The sequence below is a fragment of the Oncorhynchus masou genome, unplaced genomic scaffold, assembly GCF_036934945.1.
Source record: "Oncorhynchus masou masou isolate Uvic2021 unplaced genomic scaffold, UVic_Omas_1.1 unplaced_scaffold_1544, whole genome shotgun sequence".
In the NCBI taxonomy this organism is placed as follows: domain Eukaryota; kingdom Metazoa; phylum Chordata; class Actinopteri; order Salmoniformes; family Salmonidae; genus Oncorhynchus; species Oncorhynchus masou.
In genome coordinates, this window is record NW_027005486.1 from 70,001 (window position 1) to 79,951 (window position 9,951).

A 9,951-nucleotide genomic window follows, 5' to 3' on the forward strand; every position below is an offset into this window, starting at 1 on the left:
TTCTGTGTGTGACTTGGCTTGTGTTGTGTTATATATACAGAAACTAGTACACTATCTAGTGTCAAACACCTGATGCTGTGCCTGGCCTCACGACTGACTGCCTCTACTGCTGCCTGACCATTCTCTCTGTCTCTGTCTCTCTCTCTTTCTCTGTTTCTCTGTCTCTCGCTGTCTCTCTCTCGCTGTCTCTCTGTCTCTCTGTTTCTCTCGGTCTCTCTCGGTCTCTCTTTGTCTCTCTGTTTCTCTCGCTCTCTCTTTCTCTTTGTTTCTCTCGCTCTCTCTCTCTCTTTGTTTCTCTCGTTCTCTCTCTCTCTCTCTGTTTCTCTCGCTCTCTCTCTCTCTTTGTTTCTCTCGCTCTCTCTCTCTCTCTCTCTGTTTCTCTCGCTCTCTCTGTTTCTCTCGCTCTCTCTCTCTCTCTGTTTCTCTCTCTCTCTCTCTCTCTCTCTCTCTCTGTTTCTCTCGCTCTCTCTCTCTCTGTCTCTCTCTATGTCTCTCGCTCTCTCTCTCTCTGTCTCTCTCTATGTCTCTCTCTCTGTTTCTCTCGCTCTCTCTCTCTGTCTCTGTCTTTTTCTCTCTCTCCTCCCTCGCATCAGGAGCGACGGATGTTGGAGCGTCGTGTGGCTGAGCTGGAGGAGGAGTTGAAGGTGAAAAGAGACAACATGATCACACCTGGGTTCAAATAGTATACGAAATCTTTCAAATACGTTAGCTGGGCCCAAACCCCGGTCACCTGGCATTCCAGGCAGGCTAAAGCAAATGCTGAAAGTCCTTACTCCACACAGACTCTCTGGTTGAACCCAGGTTATACTCCACACAGACTCTCTGGTTGAACCCAGGTTATACTCCACACAGACTCTCTGGTTGAACCCAGGTTATACTCCACACAGACTCTCTGGTTGAACCCAGGTTTTACTCCACACAGACTCTCTGGTTGAACCCAGGTTTTACTCCACACAGACTCTCTGGTAGAACCCAGGTTATACTCCACACAGACTCTCTGGTTGAACCCAGGTTTTACTCCACGCAGACTCTCTGGTTGAACCCAGGTTATACTCCACACAGACTCTCTGGTTGAACCCAGGTTATACTCCACACAGACTCTCTGGTTGAACCCAGGTTTTACTCCACACAGACTCTCTACCTGAACCCAGGTTATACTCCACACAGACTCTCTGGTTGAACCCAGGTTTTACTCCACACAGATTCTCTGGTTGAACCCAGGTTATACTCCACACAGACTCTCTGGTTGAACCCAGGTTTTACTCCACACGGACTCTCTGGTTGAACCCAGGTTATACTCCACACAGACTCTCTGGTTGAACCCAGGTTTTACTCCACACAGATTCTCTGGTTGAACCCAGGTTTTACTCCACACAGACTCTCTGGTTGAACCCAGGTTATACTCCACACAGACTCTGGTTGAACCCAGGTTATACTCCACACAGACTCTCTGGTTGAACCCAGGTTTTACTCCACACGGACTCTCTGGTTGAACCCAGGTTATACTCCACACAGACTCTCTGGTTGAACCCAGGTTTTACTCCACACGGACTCTCTGGTTGAACCCAGGTTATACTCTACACAGACTCTCTGGTTGAACCCAGGTTTTACTCCACACGGACTCTCTGGTTGAACCCAGGTTATACTCCACACAGACTCTCTGCCTGAACCCAGGTTATACTCCACACAGACTCTCTGGTTGAACCCAGGTTATACTCCACACAGACTCTCTGGTTGAACCCAGGTTATACTCCACACAGACTTTCTGGTTGAACCCAGGTTATACTCCACACAGACTCTCTGGTTGAACCCAGGTTATACTCCACACAGACTCTCTGGTCAACCCAGGTTATACTCCACACAGACTCTCTGGTTGAACCCAGGTTATACTCCACACAGACTCTCTGGTTGAACCCAGGTTATACTCCACACAGACTTTCTGGTTGAACCCAGGTTATACTCCACACAGACTCTCTGGTTGAACCCAGGTTATACTCCACACAGACTCTCTGGTTGAACCCAGGTTTTACTCCACACAGACTCTCTGGTTGAACCCAGGTTTTACTCCACACAGACTCTCTGGTTGAACCCAGGTTATACTCCACACAGACTCTCTGGTTGAACCCAGGTTATACTCCACACAGACTCTCTGCCTCATCACAGCTTGCTGCTTCTTTCACGGCTTGTGCTGCAAATCACCAGTGTTGTGGCAGTAAGTGGTACACTGACTCTGCCATCCAAATGGCACCCTATTCCCCTATATAGGGCACGACTTTAGACCAGAGCAATATGGGCCATGGTCAAAAGTAGGGCACTACATAGGGAATATGGTGCCGTTTTGGGATGCACCCTAAGGCATTAGACTGGGCCAGGGAGGTGAGGCTTGCTGCTCTGTACAGCTCTGTTCCAGAGGAGACCAGTCTTGTATATAGTCACCACTTTATCATCCTCTGACTTTACACCAAGACATGTTCTCAGACAGGGTACTTATTTATCAGGGCTCATATTCACAATAATGTGCATCCCAAATGAAATGGCACCCTATTCCCTGTTTAGTGCACTAATTTTGATCAGGGCCCTCTGGGTCTCCCTGTGGGCCCTCTGGGTCTCCCTGTGGGCCCTCTGGGTCTCCCTGTGGGCCCTCTGGGTCTCCCTGTGGGCCCTCTGGGTCTCCCTGTGGGCACTCTGGGTCTCCCTGTGGGCTTTATGGGTCTCTCCCTCTGGGCCTTATGGGTCTCTCTATGGGTCTCCCTATGGGCTTAATGGGTCTCTCCCTCTGGGCCTTATGGGTCTCTCAATGGGCCTCCCTATGGACCTTATGGGTCTCTCTATGGGTCTCTCCCTATGGGCCTTATGGGTCTCTCCCTATGGGCCTCCCTCTGGGTCTCCCTCTGGGCCTCCCTATGGACCTACCTATGGGCCCTCTGGGACTCCCTATGGGCCTCCCTCTGGGTCTACCTATGGGCCCTATGGGCCTCCCTCTGGGTCTACCTATGGGCCCTATGGGCCTCCCTCTGGGTCTACCTATGGGCCCTATGGGCCTCCCTCTGGGTCTACCTATGGGCCCTATGGGCCTCCCTCTGGGTCTCCCTCTGGGCCTCCCTATGGACCTACCTATGGGCCTCCCTCTGGGACTCCCTATGGGCCTCCCTCTGGGTCTACCTATGGGCCCTCTGGATCTCCCTCTGGGTCTACCTATGGTCCCTATGGGCCTCCCTATGGGCCCTATGGGCCTCCCTCTGGGTCTACCTATGGGCCCTATGGGCCTCCCTCTGGGCCTCCCTCTGGGTCTACCTATGGTCCCTATGGGCCTCCCTATGGGCCCTATGGGCCTCCCTCTGGGTCTACCTATGGGCCCTCTGGGTCTACCTATGGGCCCTGATCAACGGTAGTGCACTAAATAGGGAATAGTGTGCATTTGGGGCACAGGCAAAGTTTTTCTTAGACAAGAGTGCTGATCTAGGATCAGGCCCTCCCTCCTATTCATTTGTTAAATCAAATTTAAACAATAAATGTAATGACAATTTGATCAGCACTACTACTACTACTACTGAGACACTTTGTGAATACAGGCCCAGGGTGTAGAGATCACTGGTACTGCTATCCAATGGGTGTGGAGATCCACTGGTACTGCTATCCAATGGGTGTAGAGATCCACTGGTACTGCTATCCAATGGGTATGGAGATCACAGGTACTGCTATCCAATGGGTGTGGAGATCACAGGTACTGCTATCCAATGGGTGTGGAGTTCCACTGGTACTGCTATCCAATGGGTGTAGAGATCCACTGGTACTGCTATCCAATGGGTGTAGAGATCCACTGGTACTGCTATCCAATGGGTGTTCACCTCTCTTCCTTCCCCGACACTCTAATACATCCTGCCACCTTTTGCCGCGTTCACTTAACTCTCCGTTTCTGTTGCAGACAGACCTGAGCTGAAGTAGGTGGTAACCAAACTAAGCTGCATGAAAATGAAACCAGGATCCATCTGATTATAGTATTATTGGATTGTCTTTCTTCACACAATAATTGTATCAATGTCAATTTTCATCTATCCAAACAGTACAATATACAGTCGTGGGCCAAAAGTTTTGAGAATGACACACATATACATTTTCACAAAGTCTGCTGCCTCAGTTTGTATGATGGCAATTTGCATATACTCCAGAATGTTATGAAGAGTGATCAGATGAATTGCATTTAATTGCAAGTCCCTCTTTGCCATGTAAACTAACTGATTCCCCCCAAAAAACATTTCCAGTGCATTTCAGACATGCCACAAAAGGACCAGCTGACATCATCTCAGTGATTCTCTTGTTAACACAGGTGTGAGTGTTGACGAGGACAAGGCTGGAGATCACTCTGTCATGCTGATTGAGTTTGAATAACAGACTGGAAGCTTCAAAAGGAGGGTGGTGCTTGGAATCATTGTTCTTCCTCTGTCAACCATGGTTACTTGCAAGGAAACATGTGCCATCGTCATTGCTTTGCACAAAAAGGGCTTCACAGGCAAGGATATTGCTGCAAGTAAGATTGCGCCTAAATCAACCATTTATCGGATCATCAAGAACTTCAAGGAGAGCGGTTCAATTGTTGTGAAGAAGGCTTCAGGGTGCCCAAGAAAGTCCAGCAAGCGCCAGGACCGTCTCCTGAAGTTGATTCAGCTGCGGGATCGGGGCACCACCAGTACAGAGCTGCTCAGGAATGGCAGCAGGCAGGTGTGAGTGCATCTGCACGCACAGTGAAGCGAAGACTTTTGGAGGATGGCCTGGTGTCAAGAAGGGCAGCAAAGAAGCTACTTCTCTCCAGGAAAAACATCAGGGACAGACTGATATTCTGCAAAAGGTACAGGGATTGGACTGCTGAGGACTGGGATAAAGTTATTTTCTCTAATGAATCCCCTTTCTGATTGTTTGGGGCATCTGGAAAAAAGCTTGTCCGGAGAAGACAAGGTGAGCGCTACCATCAGTCCTGTGTCATGCCAACAGTAAAGCATCCTGAGACCATTCATGTGTGGGGTTGCTTCTCAGCCAAGGGACTGGGCTCACTCACAATTTTGCCTAAGAACACAGCCATGAATAAAGAATGGTACCAACACATCCTCTGAGAGCAACTTCTCCCAACCATCCAGGAACAGTTTGGTGACGAACAATGCCTTTTCCGGCATGATGTAGCACCTTGCCATAAGGCAAAAGTGATAACTAAGTGGCTCGGGGAACAAAACATCAATATTTTGGGTCCATGGCCAGGAAACTCCCCAGACCTTAATCCCATTGAGAACTTGTGGTCAATCCTCAAGAGGTGGGTGGACAAACAAAACCCACGAATTCTGACAAACTCCAAGCATTGATTAGGCAAGAATCGGCTGCCATCAGTCAGGATGTGGCCCAGAAATTAATTGACAGCATGCCAGGGCGGATTGCAGAGGTCTTGAAAAAGAAGGGTCAACACTGCAAATATTGACTCTTTGCATCAACTTCATGTAATTGTCAATAAAAGCCTTTGACACTTATGAAATGCTTGTAATTATACTTCAGTATCCATAGTAACATCTGACACAAATATCTAAAAACACTGAAGCGGCAAACTTTGTGGAAATTAATATTTGTGTCATTTTCAAAACTTTTGGCCACGACTGTAGTGCGCTACTTTTGGACCCTGGTTAATAGTAGTGCACTATATAGGGAACAGGGAGCCATTTGGGATATATTCAATGTCCGTTTTCAACCCAATAACCAATGTTGTTCCTCTAGGTGCTAGGTGACCTGAGAGCTGACAACCAGAGGCTGAAAGACGAGAACGGAGCGCTCATCAGGGTCATCAGTAAACTCTCCAAATAGACGGAGAGAACGAGAGAGAGACAACAGGGAAGCCCACTCCCTCCCTCCGTCCATCCACCCCTCCCACCTCACATTCCTACCAGTGCCAAAGAATGAAAGACAGAGAGAGAGGAGGGGGGGGGTGTACAAGAAACAAAAAAAGAGAAGACGTATGGGAATGTGGTACTCTAAACAACACCATATCTTGACTTGATTGTGACGCCTCTTCTTCCTTTAGTCCTGACCAATCGCTGTGGCTTGTCGTTGTGTGTGTGTGTGTGTGTCTTATGCCCACTTTGAAGACAGGACCGTATCCATGGCAGGTAGCCGTGACAACTGTGGTCATGACGACGGCTCGCATAGTAGCAAAGAGGCGTGACAACAGCCAAATGCCCATGGGATTGTGTTGTAAAAAAAAAAAAAAAACTTTAAAAAAAACAGAATATAGACAATGGGCACAAGGGGGAAATACTAATATGAGCACACACACATTCCTTCTCTGGGTGCCATCCACACACACATTCCTTCTCTGGGTGCCATCCACACACACATTCCTTCTCTGGGTGCCATCCACACACACATTCCTTCTCTGGGTGCCATCCACACACATTCCTTCTCTGGGTGCCATCCACACACACATTCCTTCTCTGGGTGCCATCACACACACATTCCTTCTCTGGGTGCCATCCACACACATTCCTTCTCTGGGTGCCATCCACACACACATTCCTTCTCTGGGTGCCATCCACACACACATTCCTTCTCTGGGTGCCATCCACACACATTCCTTCTCTGGGTGCCATCCACACACACATTCCTTCTCTGGGTGCCATCACACACATTCCTTCTCTGGGTGCCATCCACACACATTGCACCAGTCCAAGTTATCTTGGTCCCTTAGCTTTCCCACTCAGTAATTTATTTTGTTTTGTGACCACCACATTCACACACCACCTTTTTCCACCAACCCACTCTGCTATTGTACTAACTACGGATCTCAGTCCCTCCCACTCAAAACTATCCTACCCTACAAATACACTCCTTATAGAGGCTTTCGCATCGACTCCTTCCAGACCCTGGATCCATATCTCCCACTCAAATCTGAGTGTCATTCCACTCCATGAGTCTCTTATTCTGGTAGTGTCATTCCACTCCATGAGTCTCTTATTCTGGTAGTGTCATTCCACTCCATGAGCCTCTTATTCTGGTAGTGTCATTCCACTCCATGAGTCTCTTATTCTGGTAGTGTCATTCCACTCCATGAGTCTCTTATTCTGGTAGTGTCATTCCACTCCATGAGTCTCTTATTCTGGTAGTGTCATTCCACTCCATGAGCCTCTTATTCTGGTAGTGTCATTCCACTCCATGAGTTTCTTATTCTGGTAGTGTCATTCCACTCCATGAGTCTCTTATTCTGGTGGTGTCATTCCACTCCATGAGTCTCTTAATCTGGTGGTGTCATTCCACTCCATGAGTCTCTTATTCTGGTAGTGTCATTCCACTCCATGAGCCTCTTAATCTGGTAGTGTCATTCCACTCCACGAGCCTCTTAATCTGTTAGTGCCATTGGTTCTGAACCCACCAGAGGTCCACTTTCCCCTCAAAACACTATAGTGTTCTGAACCCACCAGAGGTCCACTTTCCCCTCAAAACACTATAGTGTTCTGAACCCACCAGAGATCCACTCTTCCCCTCAAAACACTAGTGTTCTGAACCCACCAGAGATCCACTCTTCCCCTCAAAACACTATAATATAAAATAATATATCCCATTTAGCAGACGGTTTTGTCCAAAGCGACTTACAAGTCGGCTGGGGCCACTACTTTTACATATGGGTGGCCCCAGCGGGAATCGAACCCACGACGCTTGGCGTTGCAAGCGCCATGCTCTACCGACTGAGCCACACAGGACCCGTGTTAGTGTTCTGAACCCACCAGAGATCCACTCTTCCCCTCAAAACACTAGTGTTCTGAACCCACCAGAGATCCACTCTTCCCCTCAAAACACTAGTGTTCTGAACCCACCAGAGATCCACTCTTCCCCTCAAAACACTATAGTGTTCTGAACCCACCAGAGATCCACTCTTCCCCTCACTAGTGTTTTTGTTTAGTGACCCACAGATAATGCGTCCCAAATGAAACCCTATCATTTAAGTAGTGCACTACATCAGGGCCCTGGTTAAATGTAGTGCTCTAGAAAGGGAATAGGGTGCTATAGGCCCTAGTTAAAAGAAGTGCACTAGATAAGGAATAGGGTGCTATAGACCCTGGTTAAAATTAGTGCACTACATAGGGAATAGGGTGCCATTTGGGCCACACAGACCCACTCCATGCTCATTTAAATGACCACAGACAGAGCGGTCTGTTGACCACAGCACTTTAATCACCACCAGCCAGGTCAAGCTAAGCGATCACAGATCTGCGCCAGAACAAGCTAAGCGATCACAGATCTGCGCCAGGACAAGCTAAGCGATCACAGATCTGCGCCAGGACAAGCTAAGCGATCACAGATCTGCGCCAAGCAAAGCGATCACAGATCTGCGCCAGGCCAAGCAAAGCGATCACAGATCTGCGCCAGGCCAAGCTAAGCGATCGCAGATCTGCGCCAGGCCAAGCTAAGCGATCACAGATCTGCGCCAGGCCAAGCTAAGCGATCGCAGATCTGCACCAAGCTAAGCGATCGCAGATCTGCGCCAAGCTAAGCGATCACAGATCTGCGCCAAGCAAAGCGATCACAGATCTGCGCCAGGACAAGCTAAGCGATCACAGATCTGCGCCAGGACAAGCTAAGCGATCACAGATCTGCGCTAAGCAAAGCGATCACAGATCTGCGCCAGGCCAAGCAAAGCGATCACAGATCTGCGCCAGGCCAAGCTAAGCGATCGCAGATCTGCGCCAGGCCAAGCTAAGCGATCACAGATCTGCGCCAGGCCAAGCTAAGCGATCGCAGATCTGCACCAAGCTAAGCGATCACAGATCTGCGCCAGGCCAAGCTAAGCGATCGCAGATCTGCACCAAGCTAAGCGATCGCAGATCTGCGCCAAGCTAAGCGATCACAGATCTGCGCCAAGCAAAGCGATCACAGATCTGCGCCAGGCCAAGCTAAGCGATCGCAGATCTGCGCCAGGCCAAGCTAAGCGATCACAGATCTGCGCCAGGCCAAGCTAAGCCCCGTCATGATTCATACTATACAAAACAGCTCCCCTCATCCACAAATCTGCAATCCCAATAATCTGTCCTTTCTCCTGAAGTGTGCACTCCTTCACAAATTGATATTGACTAGAGGATAGGTGGAGGTATGGACTAGAGGATAGGTGGAGGTATGGACTAGACTAGAGGATAGGTAGAGGTATGGACTAGAGGATAGGTGGAGGTATGGACTAGACTAGAGGATAGGTGGAGGTATGGACTAGAGGATAGGTAGAGGTATGGACTAGAGGATAGGTGGAGGTATGGACTAGACTAGAGGATAGGTGGAGGTATGGACTAGAGGATAGGTGGAGGTATGGACTAGAGGATAGGTGGAGGTATGGACTAGAGGATAGGTGGAGGTATTGACTAGAGGATAGGTGGAGGTATGGGCTAGAGGATAGGTGGAGGTATGGGCTAGAGGATAGGTGGAGGTATGGGCTAGAGGATAGGTGGAGGTATGGACTAGACTAGAGGATAGGTGGAGGCATGGACTAGACTAGAGGATAGGTGGAGGGATGGACTAGAGGATAGGTGGAGGTATGGACTAGACTAGAGGATAGGTGGAGGCATGGACTAGACTAGAGGATAGGTGGAGGTATGGACTAGACTAGAGGATAGGTGGAGGTATGGACTAGACTAGAGGATAGGTGGAGGCATGGACTAGACTAGAGGATAGGTGGAGGTATGGACTAGACTAGAGGATAGGTGGAGGGATGGACTAGACTAGATGATAGGTGGAGGGATGGACTAGAGGATAGGTGGAGGTATGGACTAGACTAGAGGATAGGTGGAGGGATGGACTAGACTAGAGGATAGGTGGAGGTATGGACTAGAGGATAGGTGGAGGTATGGACTAGAGGATAGGTGGAGGTGTGGACTAGAGGATAGGTGGAGGCATGGACTAGAGGATAGGTGGAGGTGTGGACTAGACTAGAGGATA

At 49.1% G+C, this 9,951-nt stretch overlaps 1 protein-coding gene across 5 annotated transcripts in view; it reads left to right on the forward strand.

The window, feature by feature from the left end:
* LOC135531188 (protein phosphatase 1 regulatory subunit 12A-like) overlaps positions 1–6,389 on the forward strand; it is a 57,287-nt gene extending 50,898 nt beyond the window's left edge. For all 5 annotated transcript variants that reach the window (XM_064959300.1, XM_064959301.1, XM_064959303.1 and 2 more), the window contains 2 exons: positions 594–644; positions 5,755–6,389. In XM_064959300.1, the coding sequence (XP_064815372.1) occupies positions 594–644; positions 5,755–5,841 (138 nt within the window). In that variant the 3' untranslated portion in view covers positions 5,842–6,389. The remainder of the gene's footprint in view (positions 1–593; positions 645–5,754) is intronic.
* Positions 6,390–9,951: the final 3,562 nt, after the last annotated feature.